The 17,838-nt window shown below is 58.8% G+C and overlaps 3 protein-coding genes across 4 annotated transcripts; 2 read left to right on the top strand and 1 right to left on the bottom strand.

Moving 5' to 3' along the window:
- Positions 1 to 6,214: 6,214 nt before the first annotated feature.
- Positions 6,215 to 8,590, top strand: LOC115352034 (mas-related G-protein coupled receptor member H-like). The gene is made up of 2 exons (XM_030039633.2): positions 6,215 to 6,686; positions 7,028 to 8,590. The coding sequence occupies exon 2, from the start codon at positions 7,066 to 7,068 to the stop codon at positions 8,017 to 8,019; it is 954 nt and encodes a 317-aa protein (XP_029895493.1). The 5' UTR covers positions 6,215 to 6,686; positions 7,028 to 7,065; the 3' UTR covers positions 8,020 to 8,590.
- A 1,675-nt stretch (positions 8,591 to 10,265) lies between these two features.
- On the bottom strand, positions 10,266 to 11,804 carry LOC115352035 (mas-related G-protein coupled receptor member H-like). Its single transcript, XM_030039635.2, has 2 exons — positions 11,700 to 11,804; positions 10,266 to 11,435 (listed from the first exon to the last, which is right to left on the bottom strand). The coding sequence occupies exon 2, from the start codon at positions 11,407 to 11,409 to the stop codon at positions 10,492 to 10,494; it is 918 nt and encodes a 305-aa protein (XP_029895495.1). The 5' UTR covers positions 11,410 to 11,435; positions 11,700 to 11,804; the 3' UTR covers positions 10,266 to 10,491.
- Positions 11,805 to 11,979: 175 nt separating this feature from the next.
- LOC115352036 (rho-related GTP-binding protein RhoF-like) lies at positions 11,980 to 16,162 on the top strand. Of its 2 annotated transcripts, XM_030039637.1 has the most exons (6): positions 11,980 to 12,091; positions 12,207 to 12,345; positions 14,852 to 14,939; positions 15,236 to 15,345; positions 15,483 to 15,617; positions 15,734 to 16,162. In XM_030039637.1, exons 2-6 carry the CDS (start codon positions 12,211 to 12,213, stop codon positions 15,899 to 15,901), a joined length of 636 nt encoding a protein of 211 aa, XP_029895497.1. In that variant the 5' UTR covers positions 11,980 to 12,091; positions 12,207 to 12,210; the 3' UTR covers positions 15,902 to 16,162. The 2 variants fall into 2 exon arrangements, with proteins under 2 accessions (XP_029895497.1, XP_029895496.1); XM_030039636.1 differs by lacking the exons at positions 11,980 to 12,091; positions 12,207 to 12,345 and adding an exon at positions 13,505 to 14,158.
- The last annotated feature ends 1,676 nt before the right edge of the window (positions 16,163 to 17,838 follow it).

Genomic DNA, 17,838 nt, shown 5'->3' on the forward strand with positions numbered 1-17,838 from the left:
AGAAATCATTGGAGACACCCCGAGCAAGGGGAAGCAAATGCAAATGGCTGGGAGAGCATCCCGCAGAGCCCCGGGCTGCAGCCCTGCTGCACCTCCATCCTAAAGCCTGCCTGGCTGCAGGCAGAGGAGTGGAGGGGATGCGGCGTGCTGGTGGGGTACTCTGCTTCCCCCCCAACTCTGATCAGGTGGAAAATGAAATACTCCTGACAACAGTTTAACAGTCCTGATTTGGCGTGAAACCCGGACTCCTCCAAACTCCTTAATAAATAACGTTTATTTAAATGATAATGAAACTGGACCGAAGGAGAGCTTCGATGCATGAATCTGCCCCGTCCGGCCCCGGCTCTTCAGCATCTCCAAAGCCCACGAGCCGGTTTTGAGAGCGACTTCAACTTCCCCGGGGATCGTGGGCTCCCTGCACCACCAGGAAAGGGGCCGCACCAAGGCACTTCTTTTTATATTTAAAGGAAGGGTTCAACAGAAAATGAGATTAAAGGAGGGAGTAATAGGACCTGTAAGCAGGACTGTGAGATCCCAGCCAAGCATAAGGCAGAGGCTGCTGAGGGATGGTTCCTCCTGATGGCTCGCTCTTAGCCGGTGGAGAAGTGCAGCCGGCAGCTGTTTGGCTACGTTTCCCAATTGTTTGTAAATCATGTTCAATATTTGTTGAATGTTAAATGACGTTAATGTGATAAATAAATAGCAAATAGTAAATTATAAATACTGCTAATAGTAAATAGTAAATAATAAAGTGTAGATGGTAGATAATAAACAGTAAATAGTAAATTGGTGAATAAAGAGTAAATAATAAATGATAAACAATAACAATAAGTAACAAATATTAAGTAGCAAATAACAAATACATACAAATAATAGATAAATTAAGCTGTAAAGAAATAACAATAATAGTAGTTGTTGCTATTATTGACATGATAAATAATGTTGACAGCTGCTGCTTGGGGAAGCTCCCTCCTGCCGGGCGGGCAGGGGTGTGCACGAGGCCGGGGGACATGGTTCCTGACCCAGGGGTCCTGGTGCACCCGAGGACAACGAGCACAGTGACAATGACGATTATTGGACTGGGCGCCCATTTATTTCACCTTGTGGCAGCCACTTAGACATCAGAATCTCCCATTCTTCATCAGGCTGGCAGTTAATAACTCCCACTGGTGACAGCCATGCTGGGGACAAGGATGACAAGTTCCTTCACATCGATGTCCCTAAAGGCACCTTTTGGCATCATTTTAAATGTTTCAGTTTCCTCTCTCTATGGTAAAAATGGGGAGGAAGGGGCAATATTAAGAAACAAACTCACGGTGTTTAATTAAACCTGGAGTTTTGCCCACTCCGAAGTCACACAGTGCTCAGAAATAACCCCCGTGGCAGACCCAGGAGTGAGCTCTTTTTACAGACACCAGGGTTTTGCCTGGTTGCTGTCACAGGGAACCGATGCGTTTCTTTTGGGCTGGGTTTCACCAGACAGCGCGGGCTACCGCCTCGCAGCATCTCTTCTGCACATCACCCTTTCCTTCCCAGGACCACCGTGGAAAAGACTTGATCAACTTTTCCCTGGAAGACTCTCTGATTTGCTTTGTATCCCCTTTTAGATCACTATAATCCCAGGAAAAAAAAAAAAAAAACAAACCAAAAAAAGCAGAAAGCAGAGTTGGAGATGGTCTTTTACCATCTCTGCCATATCCAGGGCCAGCTGGACAAAATACCAAACCACAGGAACATATGTGTGAACTGAACTTAATTAATCGGCATTCCTCTGCCTGCAGCTCACACTCCGCTGTTGGGGAGGGTTTGAGCAAAAGGACTTATTTCCCAGCAGAAACATCTTACAACCCACCCAGCAATCAAAGAGAACCCATACAATTATAAGAATTTAGAACAAAATTATAAACAATTCTAACAGGGTAGTAACAAAAATATATGATCGATAACAAAGGGCAATCCTTTCACCCAGAATTGTTTAAATAGCCTAAGAAAAATTCAGGTATCTTAGTGATGAGCTTCCAAGTGTCCCAGTGAATAACGATGCTGCCAAAGCTCTCAATAATTACCGCTGCCATCGCCAGCTCTCCCTGCTTTTGCCCCAAATGTCCTTCCAACCACAAGTCCTTTGGGCCGGCTTGCTCCAAATTCCCCCTCTGCAGACTCCCAGCATCTGCTCTGGCCGTGGAGGAACGGGCAGGGTATCCCGGCGTGGCATCCTCTGGGAAGCCCCCGCCCGCCAGAGAAATGCACTGGGCTGGCTGGGAATAGTCACCCGCTGCAGGACCCTGGGCGATAACACCCTGCCAGCTCCGAACCAGCGCTGCTGCGGGGCTTCTCCTTCAGTCCCTGCAAAAATCAACCCAAAGGTAGCTTGATCTTGCTAAAGCAATCTTAGGATTAGCTAAAAATGTCCTGCCCTGGCAGTCACAGGCCGTGTTAAATGCAATGTAGCTGCACTGCAGCTCCGTCTCCCCGTTGCTCCCAAAGCTTCTGTTCAGTCAGATCTCCGTGGGCCAGAGGGAAAGCATGACCCTGTACTTTCTTAATCCAGCTTCAGCCAGCGTGAATCAGCGTGGGTCTGCGGAATGGTACCTCCCAGCTTCTGCGGCTGCAGGGTGTGCTTCAGCATCCATCCTCCTCCTCCCGAGAAGGCAGAGCCCGCAGGCACCGGAGCTGTGCCCCGCTCCGGGTGAGACCCATCTCAGCATCCATAGCCGTGAACGGCATGACAGCATCCCAACAGCTCTCACTTCCCAGGTGTTTTTTCTCAGTGAAACTTGTCCAAATACGGTTCTGCTTTTATTTTGGCTTTCCCCAGGGGGTGACCATGTGAAGCCTCTGCCCTGAGGAGCTCCCAGCGCTGGGCACCAATTTGTGGAAGCAGCTGGGGAGATGTGAGCTGTGCCAGCATTCGGGGGCTGAGAAAACCCTGGTGTGCGCTTCTGAAGTCCATTTGCAGAGATGTAGCACGAATCGATTTCAGCAAAAGGCTGAAAACATTTCTGTGCAATCGAGGGGTGATGCTGCCTGCTTAAGGTCTGCTTTCTTACGATAAAAATAGACATCTGGAGGAAAACTCTATGTCAGCTGCAAAATCTTACCAATCAGTGTTAATAAGCCATCTCCACCCCTGCAAGCACCGATGTCTGCACTTGTAGGAGAGAAGGTGCCTACTGATATGAGAGCGATCAGGAAGCTCCTGGATGACTCTTCCCCTGAGTTTTTTTTAATTAATAATACTTTGTAGTTCGCATGCATGGCGTGGCCTTGATTGAAAAGAAACGGCACAGATCCTTAAGCATTTATACACAGAGAAAAGGAAAATCGAAAACCACTAAGTCACAAGAGAAGGGGGCCATTCCCTCAAGCTCGGAGGATGTAATGCTGGCTATTAAGAATTGACTTGAATGGCACAAAATGAGAGGATTCATTGTTTTGTGTAAAGGATTGTTCCCTGAGATGTATGAGCACGTTAAACACAGTCACAGGTTATGATATTCACATTTAATTTTGCTGCCTTTTGTAAACTTTGTAAAAGGCTAGTTACAGTACGTGCGCTTCCACACTAGGCTGTCTTTATGACAAGAAGTTTATGACGAGGAGAATTCCCCTTTCTGAAAGAAGTGGCCGTGAGGATCGTGCAGAGCCCAGTGACCTCTCGCTGGAGCTGTCCCGTCTTCAGATGAATCATCCCTCCCACCCCCAGCAGCGACGGTGTAGATCGTGGGGCTGATGATTGTGCCATTTCTGTGGAAGAGGTTAAATGGGTACCAGATAAAATCCATTTCTTCTTTTCCCTATAACAAAAGAAGAACAAGCCCCTCACCCCCCAAAAAAATCAAGGAGGAGGAAAGGGTGATGCACAGCAGCACTGCTGCACAGGGCTCCTCCGCCTGTGACTTGGAGAGGTTTTGGGGTTTTGAAGTTTATTTAGCAAAATCCTTTATTGTAAAAAAGAACCTACAGAGAATGCCAACACACCAAAGATTCAGCCTAACCAGATTCTCACTTCATATGCACTTTATCAGGTAAACGAAGAGACTCAGCAAAAAAACAAAAGGCAGAAAACAGCTTCCTATCATCCCCAGACTAATGTCTCCATCTGCTTCACTAAACCTCATTGGAATAAAATGGCCATTTCTTTATGAACTCTGTGTGCTGATTTGAAAAGACAGTGATGTTTTCAGCTGCCCTCCCTGTGTGTAGCAGGGAATTCCCAGTCTCCTGCCAGTTGCAATATATTTATCTATATTTCCCAGCTGAGTGGCTGGAGGGAGGTGAATGGAAGCACTGATGAGCTGAAAGTGGGTTGAGGTTAGCTCGGTTGCAGCCAGTTTGCCCAGGTAATTAGTGGCCAGGGAATAGAGGGCTTCCTCGCCACTCCCGCAGGTCGGTATTGTCAAGCACTCCAGTGGAACTCATAGTTACTCAGAATGCTATATTTAGCCTCAAAAACAAAGCAAACAAACAGACAAAACCTCAGAAAAGAACCTTGAAGTCAGCACACAATGATCTCTTTGGGAGCAAACATAAATTCTAAGAAATCAGATGTATGTGCACACAACCATTTGGTAAGACAGCTGGAATAGTTCATTTCTGGATGCTTAAGATACCTAAAGAATGAGCGGGAGGTTTCATTCACAAATCCTCTGGACGCTGCTGATGCACAGCGCTACAGACACACACGTGTATGTGCCTGCTCCCAGGCTGTCCCTGTCCATCCCACTCCAAGTCCGAAGCCCAGGAATGCCGCAGTAAAGATGCTCTTTCCCTTCTTACTCTGCAAACTGGAAAGCAGCCCCGTCAAAGCCTAATGGAGGTGGCTGCAGGGACCACGGTGGTTTTGCCCCCCTCCAGGAAGCTGGGATGCGGCTGATGAATTTAGCTGGGGGATGCAGGAGGAGAAGGGATTGGGGAGAATCCCGCGGCTCCCGCCAGAATCCCTGGGGCTCGTGGCTCAGCGATGGGCTCTGCCCGTGCAGCTTGGTCCGGCTTCTCACACGAAACACGGCTGACAGGGTCTGCTTTCGTAATACAGCCCCCGCTGAAGGAAGGGACTTTGATATGAAGTGACTTTGATATGAAGTGACTTTGATACAAAACCCTTGGAAACGACTCTGCCCTTACCGAAAGTGCTAAAACTGGAATTGTTAATGGGATAAATCCGGTGCCTTTGGGAGTCAATTTTAAGCATTCGCAGAATGTTTTAGAGCAGCTGAAGGCTACTGCAGCAAAGAACCAGGTAGTCAGCCGGGAGAGAAGCCAAAAGTGCCTCCCACTTGCAAGGGCACTGTGGCACTCCTCGTGGCAGTGGATCCCTCCGGAGAAACTCTTCCACAGCCGAGGCAACCTGCAAGCCTCACTTTCCAGCCCACCGTTGTCATTTTAATCATCGCGCCAAGGTTGTTAATTGCGCAAAACACATCGGCTATAACATTAAGCCCTCTGCAGGCCGTGCAGTGGCTGCGAGGAGCTCGGCGTCCCCGTGGACCTGCCTGGGGATGGTGTGGCCAGACCAGGCATGGGGGGGCAAGTGCCTCCAAGGACATGCTGTGCTCAGCCCGGAGCAGGAGCCGTGAGCCACAGGAGGGTTTAACAACATCCAGGCCAGTCTCAGGAGCCGCAGCCCGGGGTGTGTGGGCTACCGAAGGGGTGGGAGCATGTGAAAACAACCACAAGCGTTCCCAAGACTGAGGAGGAGGAGGATGTGCCGCTGGTGAAGTGCCAGGAGGGCTGCAGCTCACTGTAACGGCCCACTGGGAGGGGGAGCACAGCACCCCAAAACCTGGTCTCTGATAGCTTTCATTGCATTACTAAGGGGTATTGGCAATAATTAATCTGGGCTGTAAGTGCTAGTATCGTTGTAACCTGGCTGAAAACAACTGTTTGTTGTCCTTCAGCTGGGCTGTCAAAGCCCGCTTTAGACTGACAAGAAATGCTAATTCTTGGCTCCGGTTTGAAGGTGTGCTCCCTTGGGCCTAGGGGAGGTTTTGGCAATGATCACCGTCCTCTTCCCAGAAGGGGAGTTGCTTCTGAGAAGCACCCGGCTGCCCCAGCAGCACTGCCAGCACCGCCGGCACCGCCGGCATCACCGGCACCATCAGCCTCGCCGGCACCTTCAGCATCGCGCTCTGCTGCTGGAGGGGCAATGCCCCCCCGGGGGTGCTGAGGTCCGGGGAGCCCTGCAACAGGCAAGGGAGAAATAAAGAATGGCAGAACCCTGCCAGGAGAGGGAAGGCAATCAGTGAGCAGGCCGTTTTCTGGGGCAGAGTGTTTCTAATCAGAAGTAAACCCATTCACAAAGTTCTGCTTGCGGAGTTTCTGGCAATAGCCACTTCCTTCGTGGCAAAAAAAGAGCAAGATAAATAAAAACAAGGAAGCGGAGCTCTGACGTAGCCGCAGTTACAAAACCATTCCCGACTCCCCCGCGATCCCACTGCGGCTGGCGGGGGCAGCGCCCGCGCTGCCGAGGGGTGCACCGGGGACAGGGCACGGAGAGGAGCCGGTGGGACAAGTGCAGGGACCTCGTGGTGACTCGGAGATTTTTTTCTTCATGCAACTGTCCTGGGAGGATCCGCTTCAGGATATGGATCCGAAAGGAGCGTGAGATGCCAAGACGCTGACGCTGATCAGCCCGAGCCCAGCTGGAAAGACAGCCCTTGCCTGCTGCTTCACCAAAGCTAACAGTTAAGCGCGATGTTTTCCTTCGTACCTACCCCCCACTTTCCTTTCCTCCAGCATCCACTGCCAGCAGCTACATCCCTCCCACCCTCTCCCAGTGACCGGCAGCGCTCTCCCCATGTCCTGTCCCCACTGCCCTGCACTTGCCTTTTGCTTCTGGTGGTGAACCTCCCTCTCCCTCCCCTCCTGTCTCCCTCTCCCACCCCACAATGTCCACCACTCCCCTCCCCAGCACGTCCCACTTGCCCTCCAGTGATGCCTTCCCGGTGCAGGGAGCTGGCAAGGGGCCACAGGGCTCAGCCCCGGCTTCTCCAAACCACTAACTCCCCGTCCGTTCTGACCGCAGCCAGGAACCACAGCCCACTACCTGCCCAGTGTCCATCCATGGAGGTGAACCACATGGTCCCACCTAGCGCACCACCCACGCCAGCCAGCGACGGAGAAGACCCGTGCAGGATAGACGTCACCGACGTGGCCGTAGACACGGTCACGCTGCTCATCTCCCTCTGCGGGCTGGTGGGGAATGGGGCCGTCCTCTGGTTCCTCGGCTTCCGCATCCGCAGGAACCCCATCACCGTCTACATCCTCAACCTGGCCGTCGCCGACTTCACCTTCCTCCTCTTCATGGCCACCTCATCCCTCCTCTACATGATGGAGAACGTCTTCTGCTCCGCTGTTGCGTCCCTGATGTACCTGAGGTCGCTTTTCCTGCTCTCACTCTTCTCCTACAACATGGGCCTGTACCTCCTGACGGCCATCAGCATCGAGAGGTGCATGTCCATCCTCTGCCCGCTCTGGTACCGCTGCCGCCGCCCCCAGCGCTTGTCGACCGTGGTGTGTGCCCTGCTCTGGGCCCTCTCCATCGCCGTCATTGCTGCAGTGACTTCTCTCTGCCTGTTGCACGAGCACGAGCACTGCCGGATGGCTCTCATCTCCATGTACGTCCTCAATTTCCTTATTTTTGCCCCACCCATGGTCGTTTGCAGCACAATCCTCTTCATTAAGGTCCAGTGTGGCTCCCAGCAGCGCCAACCCCGGAGGCTCTACATCGTTATCTTCCTCACCGTCCTCGTCTTCCTCCTCTTCGCTCTTCCCCTCAGCATCTGGAATTTCCTGCAGCAGTTCAGCTACACCATTGTGCTCTCCCAGGTTGTCTTCCTGCTCGCCTGCATCAACAGCAGCATCAAACCCTTCATCTATTTCTTGGTGGGGACCTGCCGGAGGCACTGCTCCTTGGTGTCCCTCCAGGTCGCTTTCTGGAAGGTCTTTGAGGAGCCAGAAGACAACACTGCATGCAGCAACGATACTACGATGGACACGCTGGCTCCAGCCTGTTGAAGCCTTTCCACCACCCTACTTAAGGCCCCCGGGACAGTGGCTGAGGGTTTCCTTGAGTAACCAGATGACTAACCATCAGCAGTATTTCCCCCGATGTCACCCTCTCGCGGTATAATCCTGCCCCCTGCAGAAGGGGAGAGCAGGGGCCTCGCCAAGGTCCATGTGGGGAGGGATGCTCTGCGGGGAGCGCATTGGAGCACGGCTTTCCTCCTCCCTGCCAGCCCACCCCAGCTCCTAGGGCACTATTCCCCCGAGGACAACATGCCCCAGGCGACCACGTTCCCAAAAATCCCCTGCTGCTTTTTGGGATGAACGTTGCCTTTGGGAAACTCTGACTCATGTACAGAGCGGGGGTAAAACCCATTCAGCGTCTTAAGCCCCTCTCCCTATCCGGGATCCCAGCCTGCGCAGCCTCTCTGAGCTCTGCTCCGCTTCCACCTCCTGCAATGCCGGCGGGGGGGGACCGCTGCCCCTCGCCAGGCTCTGCCAAGGCCCCGGCACCCTCCCACCACTACCCGGTTCCTCTGTCTCACTGCTGCCTGATATCAATAAACAGCATCGTGCACGCTGAGCTGCCCTCGGTCCGTGTGCCAGCGCTTGCTGGTTTCGTCTGGGTCCTGCTGCCGGCCGGGGGTGCGGGTGGAGGGGGGGGAGATGGACACACGGCTGGTGATCTCCGGAGCAAAAATGATGCCAAGTGCCCGCAGCTGGGACTGCGCCAGCACACCCGATGCAGGCAGGATGGGCGCGGGGGTACGGCAGTGCCCCCAGACTGTTTTATTAGTGTCACAGCAAATACCTCCCCAAATTATTTTTTTTAACTTTGTGAGCCAGGTGTAAGTGTAAAGGACTCTTCTTTTTCTTCTGAAATTCTTCTTCTCCCCTGGCTTCAGCAGGCTGGAGCATTTCTCCTTCTTCAGCAGGCCGGGATGGTGCAGCAGCGAGAGGAGGAGGAGTCCGCGGTCCCCAGCCCGGCCACCACCTTCCAGGAGCAAGTTGCCACATCTGTTGGTCACCACAGGCTCCACGGGGCATCACTTGCCTCCCTATGGCTTTGCCAAGGTCTCAGCCGGTCACCGTCACAGCGGTGGGGAGAGCCGTGGGTGTGCAGAAAGACGGTGCCGGAGCCGGCAGCGGTGCGTCGGACACCTCCGGACCAAGCACCATCGCACGGGCCTCAGTTTCCCCCAGTACCGTCGCGGAGGAAAGGACATTGCCCACCCTCGGGCTGCGCCGGGGACACGCTGAGCTGCTCGGTGCAGCTTCCCCCCCCCACCCCGCACCCCCCCACAGGCACATCTGGGGCTGGTGCTCCTCCTGTCCTGATGAGCGTGACCCCCACCACCCCCTGCAGCCCCACGACCCCCAGCACACCCCACACCCCCCCATGCCAACCCTGCCACGTCCCACACCCCCCATTCAGCCCCACCACCTCCCACCCCCCCCCCCCCATCCCACCCCACACCCCCGAGGCTCCAGTGTTTCCCTATGGGCTGCTCACCCCCGGGCCACCCCCAGAAGGTTTGGGGAGGGCTGTTTTTGGGGGAGACCCCCACTGCGCAGAGGTTCATCCCCGGTACCCCAGCCCCTTGCGAACCCCCCCTCGCCCCCGCGAGCGGCCAGAGAGGAACGAGAGGCGGCGGATGGAGCCAGCGGCGTTTATTGGGGTGGGAGGACCGGGACCGGGACCGGGACCGGGACCGGGACCGGGACCGGGCAGGGAAGGGCAGAACAGCCCCGGCGGGAGGAGCAGAGGCTTTGCCGGTGTTTCCCGCAGGCAGATCCCGAACCGGGGCCGGGGGAAGGGGGGGGGGGGGGGGGGATGCAGGAGCGGGGCTGTCGGGCAGCGGCCGCCGGAGCCCCCGCACCGAGCCCCGGAGAGCCGCTTCCCCCGGGGCCGGGGCGGACCCCGGGAGGGTTTCTGGAGATCTCCCATCTCCTCTTCCCTCGCTGGAGGGCAGCAAAGCCCAGCGGGACGCGCTGCGAGCCGGGGAGCGGCAGCTCGGGCGGGTGCCCTGCGGGAGGGAGCGGGGGGGGCGGGCGGGGACGGGATGGGGATGGGGAAGGATGGGATGGGGATGGGATTGGGTTGGGATGAGATTGGGGATGGGATGGGCATGGGATTGAGTTGGGGATGGGATTGAGTTGGGATGGGATTGAGCTGGGACGGGATTGGGTTGGGATGAGATTTGGCTGGGATGGGGATGGGATTGGGTTGGGAATGGGATGGGGATGGCAATGGGATGGGGATGGGATTGAGTGGGGATGGGGATGGGGTTGAGTTGGGATGGGGATGGGGTTGGGTCAGGGATGAGAACAAGCTGGGATCAAGATGGGATGGGATAAGGGAGGGGATGCATCTCGACACACAGCTGTAGGAAAGTGATCTCGCAGGCCCGGCTGGGAGCAAGGGCAGGCAGCTGAGCATGGAGCCAGGGTGGGCAGCAAAGCCGGTGTGAACACAGTGGCCTCTTAGCTGGAGATCGTGGTGACCCCCGTTTCTTCAAAGACTCTCCGGAAGGCATCCTGGAGGGACACCAGGGAGCAGTGCCTCCGGCAGCTCCCCACCAAGAAGTAGATGAAGGGGTTGATGCTGCTGTTGATGCAGGCGAGCAGGAAGACAACCTGGGAGAGCACAATGGTGTAGCTGAACTGCTGCAGGAAATTCCAGATGCTGAGGGGAACCCCAAAGATGAGAAAGAAGAGGACGGTGAGGAAGATAACAATGTAGAGCCTCCTGGGCTGACGTCGCTTGGAGCCACACAGGACCTTAATGAACAGGATCACGTTGGAAATGACCATGGGTGGGGCAAAAATAAGGAAATTGAGGACGTACATGGAGATGAGAGCCATCCGGCAGTGCTCGTGCTCGTGCAACAGGCAGAGAGAAGTCACTGCAGCAATGACAGTGATGGAGAGGGCCCAGAGCAGGGCACACACCACGGTCGACAAGCGCTGGGGGCGGCGGCAGCGGTACCAGAGCGGGCAGAGGATGGACATGCACCTCTCGATGCTGATGGCCGTCAGGAGGTACAGGCCCATGTTGTAGGAGAAGAGTGAGAGCAGGAAAAGCGACCTCAGGTACATCAGGGACGCAACAGCGGAGCAGAAGACGTTCTCCATCATGTAGAGGAGGGATGAGGTGACCATGAAGAGGAGGAAGGTGAAGTCGGCGACGGCCAGGTTGAGGATGTAGACGGTGATGGGGTTCCTGCGGATGCGGAAGCCGAGGAACCAGAGGACGGCCCCATTCCCCACCAGCCCGCAGAGGGAGATGAGCAGCGTGACCGTGTCTACGGCCACGTCGGTGACGTCTATCCTGCACGGGTCTTCTCCGTCGCTCTCCGGCACAGGTGATGTGGGAGGTGGGGATGTCTGGTTCAGCTCCATGGCGGGAGGTGGGACGCGGTCCCCAGCTGCGGTCAGAGCGGACGGGGAGTGAGTGGGACCCCGAAGGATGCGTCAGGGAGAGGGGTCCTGCCGGTGTGGCACAGCAGGGCTGGGGACAGGGGGGTGATGGGAGGGCTGGGGAGGCGGCTGCCTCACCAGTGATGGGCTGGGGGGGGGGGGGTGCAGGCGACCTGGGGGAGGATGCACATGGGAGCAGTGAGAGGGGCTGTGGGGAGCTCCGGGGAGACGCGAGCAGCTCCCCAGGATGGGCTCCGATCCCGACCCCCTACCTTTCTCAGGCAGCAGCCCGGGGCCGACCTGCCCACGCGTCCGAGCACGGCACGCTCCCTCCCTCTGGCTCTCCCTGCCACGATCTTCTCAGATGAGGAGAACTGGGGTCTCCACGTCCTCAGAAGACCCGAGCAACCCGTCTCGCCTCCAAATAACGCTGCTCTTCGGGGCGTTTCTGCAAGATCACAGGTCAGGTGGTAAGAGAGCACTGGGCAGTTTCAGAGACACAGGCTGCATCACAGAGCCTCTTCTGTCAAATTTCTGTTGGTCTTGCGGGAAAGGAAATGTTTTGTCCGAGAGAATACCCCAGAGGATGAATACTGCAGCAGCTACATCTTGCTGTGAAGAATCTTGATGCTTTTAAGATTCAACCTGATATCTCATTAGACTGGTAATTACCACCTTTCTAATTGTTTTATTGTGCTCCAGTCCCCGTCCCCCCCCACCCTGCCCTAATGCTGGCATCCTTCTGAGATTGTTCATTACTGTGTGCATTTCCCTTCCAGCCTCATGGCATGTGAATCGCCACTGTCTCTCCTCCATCTTTTCCGTGCATCAGGCCTGGGTAGCAATTTGGTGTTCAAGCCATCAGTTCAGACTTACCCGGGTTGGTCTGGGGGCTGCAGTGCCCTCCTGGACTGGCTGGTACCCACCGAGGGAGCCGGGGGGGGGTCCGGCAGCGGGACAGCAGATGAGCCAGCCATAGGGCTGGGGGGAATGGCAGGGAACGGCACACATGATCGCCCCTGTCCCTCCTTGCACCCCTATACCAGAAGCACCCGTTCATCCCTGCCGAAGCCTTGGGGAGGCAGAGGAGGGCACCGGCAGAGGGGAGGGGGTCTTGGCGACCTCTGAGTTGGGATGTGGGGGACACAGTCTCTTTTTTCTCCCCAGAGTGGCACCGGCTGCCCTCTGTGTCCCCTCCAGCTGCTGGGCCCCCCCCCTTGCTAGTGGGGCAACACGGCCAGATGGTGGGCAAAGCACCCACCCAGCGCCGGGTGGCATCTGCTCCTCCAGCAAGGGCAGAAAGCTGCTTTTTCTGCTCATTAAGGCGGCTAATTGCCGCTAGGACTACTAACACCCCTGCCTGGGTGCCTGGTGCACCCATGGCAGGGCTGGGGGAGCCGGCGGGAGGGGGAACCCCCGCACAGGGCTCCCTGAGCTCGGCCACCACCCAGGAACGCTCCATGTCCCAAATCCCTCGTGTCCGAGCATCCTCTGAGCTCCAACCTCCCGGAGCGGGGTCATGGGCGTCCCCGTCCCAGGGGAGGTGGGCAAGAATCGCTGTGGGTAATACGGGGTGGTCAGCGTGGGGTCCACGCGCAGCACCGTCTGGATCCCTGGGAACAGCACCGGGTTGGCGTGTCCCCGACCAAAGCGGGGTATTGCAGCCCGTCCCCACCAGCGTGCTGGGGGTCACCGGGAAAAGACCGCGGGCCGGGGGCTGCCCACACCAGCCGGGTCCAGGGTGCCAGGGACAGAACTTCCCGGCAAGGCACGGCAAAGCACCGCACGGCCGGGCAGGGCTGGGCACGACACATCACCTGGTGTGACGGAAAGGGTGGCACTGGCGGGGGGGGGGGCCGGAGCTGTGAGTCACCCCCCCGCCCCGTGCCTCCCTCCACCCTGGACTTTGCCTCCTGTGGATGCTGGGAGCAATAAAACCTGGGCGCCGGCGGGGGCCGGGGTGTCGGGGAGGGCCCCCACCTGCAGCAGGCACTCGGCGGTCGGCGGGCACACGCGTGTGTTTGCACGCCCGAGGATGGGAGCGCGCAGGAGGGAGCTGCGGGCGCGCAAGGGGGAGCTGCGCGGGCACGCGTGTGCGCGTTACGTGCACGCGTGCAAGAGAACCCGCATGGACGTCCGCAAGGAAGAAGCGGGCGTGCGAGCGGGGGCCGCGCGTGCAAAGGAGCTGCACGCGTGGGATGGAGTCGCACGCGTGCGTGCGACGGGGAGCCGCGCCCGTGCGCGGGCAGGCGTGAGAGGGAGCGTTGCACGCGCGGGTGGGCGGGAGGCAGAGGCGAGCACCCGCATGGCGGAAAGGTCCGGGACACGCGCCGGGGAGCAGCCCCGCCACGCGCGCGTGCAAGGCGTCGTGCGCGTGCGAGCGCGCCCGTAGGCGCGCGGGCACCCTGCCCGCCTGCCACCGGTGCCCCCGGCCGTCACCACCGGCGTGGCCCCAGCCCCGAGCGACGCCGCGGGCGGACCCGGCGGGTGGGGGCCACACCCTGGACCGGGCGGGTGCCTCCTGCCACCCCGTCCCCGTCCCCGTCCCCGTCCCCGCCGAGGCCAGGCAGGTTTCGTGGCCTCGCCGGCCGCCCCCATGCAGCAGGAGCGTGGCGGGGGGCAAAGCCCGTCACCCCCCCCCGAGACCGAGGTGAAGGCTGTCGTCGTGGGGGACGGGGGCTGCGGGAAGACGTCTTTGCTGGTGGCCTTCGCCAGGGGGGACTTCCCCAAGGTACCGGTCTCCCTGTCCGCTGGGATCTCGGCCGCAGCGGGATCCGGTCCACGGGTGGGGTCCCCGTCCCCGAGCGGGTCCCCACGCAGACGTGCCGCCCCCCCCCCGGGAGCGGCGGCAGGGGCGAAGGGTGGCGGAGGCGCGGGGGGGGGACGAGGTGGGCACGGCGGCGGCAGCGGGGTCGTTTGCAGCAGGACGTGGGGCTGGGGGGGGCTGGGGAAGGGGGTGGCACAGTTTGGGGCTGATGGGGGTCCAGGGCGGTGCTCCCCCCACTCCTCGGTGGGTGGACGGGCACCTCTGTCTCGCCTGGGGGGGGGTCACAGCACGGGGAGCGGGGTCTGTCCCACGGCAAGGGCACGTAGGGGACCTGGGGGGGGGGATGCGGGGGTGGCCCACAGAGACCCCAGAACTTCTCTCCCGGGCCCCCCCAGGTCCCACCGGAGCATCCCACCTGCCTGAGGCTCAGTGCTGCCTTGGGCTGAGGGGGGGCCACAGTCCCAGGGCTGCGGGGGACAAGGAGGCACCACCATCCTCTGGCCCCCCATTTCCCTCTCCCGACCCTGGCTACCTCCCCGTGCCCTGTCCCGCGCACATACCCCCGTGGGGGTCCCCTCTGCTGCTGCCCCCCCCCCCCACCCGCTGCCCACGGGCAGGTGGGACCTGTCCTCACCCCCCCCCTCCATCCCCTGCCAGGTCTACGTCCCCACCGTGTTCGAGAAGTACACAGCCTCCCTCCAGGTTGGCGGCAAGCCCGTGAAGATCCACCTCTGGGACACGGCAGGTGGGACAGGAGGGGAGGGGGCAGGCAGTCGTGCCCCCAACTCCCCTGAGCCTGTGGTTTTGGGGGTGTCCCACACCCGTGGGCCATACCTTAGAGGGGTGTCCCCATGCATTGACCATGGGAGATGGAGGGGGGGGGGGGGGTTAACCCACGGCCGGCCAGCCGCCGGTCCCCAAGGATGTCACTCTCAGCAGTGCTGCCTTTCTGTCCCCAGAGCCCCAGGGTGCCCCCAGGATAGGGGGGGACCCAGCCCAGTAGGGAACTGGTGCATAATGGTCTGATTCTCCGCCCGGCAGGACAGGAAGACTATGACAGGCTTCGCCCGCTGTCCTACTCGGACGCCAACGTTGTCCTCATCTGCTTTGACGTCACCGACCCCAACAGCTACGAAAACATCCTAACGAAGGTAACGCAGCCCCCGCGGTGGGGGGACATGTGTCCTCCCCGTGGGGAGGTAGCGTGGAGCTGGGACTGCTGCCCGTCCCATGTCCCCATCCCCTGGGTGACACGTGTGTCTCCTTCCCCCCCCCCGCCTTCCACCAGTGGTACCCAGAGGTGAACCACTTCTGCAAGGGCGTCCCAGTGCTGCTGGTGGGCTGCAAAACCGACCTGCGGCAGGACCGGGCTGTGCTGCGCAAGCTGCAGGAGAGACGCTTGGAACACATCACCTACCAGCAGGCAAGTGCCAACCCCCCCCCCCCCCCCGGACAGGTCGGGGATGTCACCCCAGCACAGGGTGGTGGGGGAGCTGGGGGTCTCCCAGAGTGGGGGTCTGACCCCAGGGCTCCCCGCAGGGAGAGGCCATGGCCCGGCAGGTCCACGCCGTGTCCTACTTGGAGTGCTCGGCCAGGTACCGGGAGAACGTCGGGGACATCTTTGCGGAGGCCTGCAGTGCCGCCATCAGTGCCGCCCGCCGAAACCAGCGCAGGAGGCGACCCAGGAGGGGCTGTGTGCTCTGCTGAGCCCCCCAACCCCTGGCATAGCCTACCGGGACCTGCTGCTGTGCCCCCCGCCCCGGGCTCAGGACAGCATCTCGGTTCCCAGCCACCGCCGGACCTCCACTGCCACCGCTGCCACCGCTGCCACGCTCCTGGCCCCCCCCCCAAACCAGCCTTGCCAGTCGCTGTGGGGTGCCAGCAGGAAAGCACCCCCCCGGGCACAAAGATACTGTCCCACTGGGGAACCCAGCGTCCGAGTGTCCTCTGCACCGAGCCGTGTGGGCAGATGGGGTCTGGGAGCAGAGAACTGATTTTTTTTTTGGGGGGGGGGGGGGGGGTCCCCTTCCTGCTGGCAGGCCAGCGAGGGAGGGGTGACACGGGGTGATTTCGGTGCAGTTCTGCCATTAAAGCTCAACACTCGTCAGCGTGGCACAGTCCCTGCGAGCATAAGCAGCCCCGGCACGGCGTCGGGGAGACGGGGTCCTGCCATGGACCCGCTGCGGCCGGGCGGCCTCTGGGAACGAGCCCCCTCCTGCTTTTTGGCTGGGGCACACGTATGCATGTGTATAGGTGTGTGTGCTGCATGTGTATGTGTGTGCTGCATGTGTATGGGGTAGGGGGTGTGCTGCATGTATATAGGGGTGTATGCATGTGTGCTGCATGTATATAGGCATGTATGTGTGTGTGCTGCATGTATATAGGTGTATGCGTGTGCTGCATGTATATAGGGGTGTATGGGGGTGTGCTGTGTGTGTATGTGTGTATGCTGTGTGTTTATAGGTGTGTGCATGTGTGCTGCATGTATATAGGGGTGTATGTGTGTGTGCTGTGTGTATATAGGTGTGTGTGCTGCGTGTGTATAGGTGTGTATGCGTGTGTGCTGCGTGTATGTAGGGGTGTATGCGTGTATGCTGTGTGTTTATAGGTGGGTGTGTGTGTGTGCTGCATGTATATAGGGGTGTATGCATGTGTGCTGCATGTATATAGGCATGTATGTGTGTGTGCTGCACGTATATAGGTGTATGCATGCGCTGCATGTATATAGGGGTGTATGTGTGTGTGCTGTGTGTATATAGGTGTGTATGCATGTGTGCTGCGTGTGTATATGTGTGTATGCGTGTATGCTGTGTGTTTATAGGTGTGTGTGTGTGTGCTGCATGTATATGGGGTGTATGAAGGCGTGCTGTGTGTATATAGGGGGTGTGAGTGTGCGCTGTGTGTATATAGGTGTGTATGTGTGTGTGCTGTGTGTGTATAGGGGTGTGCTGTGTGTGTATAGGTGCGTATGCGTGTGCTGCATGTATATAGGTGTGTATGTGTGTGCTGCACGTGTATAGGTGTGTACGTGGGTGTGTTGCATGTATATAGGTGTGTATGGGGGTGTGCTGTGTGTATATGGGGGTGTGTGTGCGCTGCGTGTGTATAGGTGTGTATGTGTGTGTGCTGCATGTATATAGGTGCGTATGGGGGTGTGCTGCGTGCATACAGGTGTGTGTGCGTGTGCTGCACGTATACAGGTGTGGGGGGGTGTGCTGTGTGTGTATAGGTGCGTGCCGCGTGTGTATCGGCGCGCGTATGTACGTACATACGGGTTGCGCACATGCCCCTCTCTCTGTGCTGACATGTCTGCAGGTACATACACGCACACACGTGTACCTGCGTGGGCGTCGGTGCGCGCACGCACAGGTGCGCGTCCAGCCGTCGGGAGATCCACGCACACGCGCGTCCCCGTGCCTACGCCTCTCGATGCCCACACGCGTGGCTGCAGCCGTGTGCCGGGCTGCGGGCGAAGCCCGGGCGGACACAGCCGCCCACGGGGGTGCGTGGGGAGCGAACGACCCCGGCCCCGCCCGCACCCACACCGTGGCTCCCCCCCCGCCGCCCCCACGGAGCATGCGCGGGGTGGGCGGAGGGGAGGAGGTGGGACCCACGGGGGCGGGGCCAACGGAGGCGGGGCCAAC

Source organism: Aquila chrysaetos, chromosome 16 (assembly GCF_900496995.4).
Source record: "Aquila chrysaetos chrysaetos chromosome 16, bAquChr1.4, whole genome shotgun sequence".
Classification (NCBI taxonomy): domain Eukaryota; kingdom Metazoa; phylum Chordata; class Aves; order Accipitriformes; family Accipitridae; genus Aquila; species Aquila chrysaetos.

What these genes read in the sequence shown, in the direction of transcription:
- LOC115352034 (XM_030039633.2), top strand. Translation starts at nt 7,066, where the DNA reads ATGGAGGTGAACCACATGGTCCCACCTAGCGCACCACCCACGCCAGCC.
- LOC115352035 (XM_030039635.2), bottom strand. Translation starts at nt 11,409, where the DNA reads ATGGAGCTGAACCAGACATCCCCACCTCCCACATCACCTGTGCCGGAG.
- LOC115352036 (XM_030039637.1), top strand. Translation starts at nt 12,211, where the DNA reads ATGGCATGTGAATCGCCACTGTCTCTCCTCCATCTTTTCCGTGCATCA. An exon ending in GTGCCCTCCTGGACTGGCTG is followed by an intron (nt 12,346 to 14,851) that starts GTACCCACCGAG and finishes ATCCCCTGCCAG; the next exon opens with GTCTACGTCCCCACCGTGTT. An exon ending in CCACCTCTGGGACACGGCAG is followed by an intron (nt 14,940 to 15,235) that starts GTGGGACAGGAG and finishes TCCGCCCGGCAG; the next exon opens with GACAGGAAGACTATGACAGG.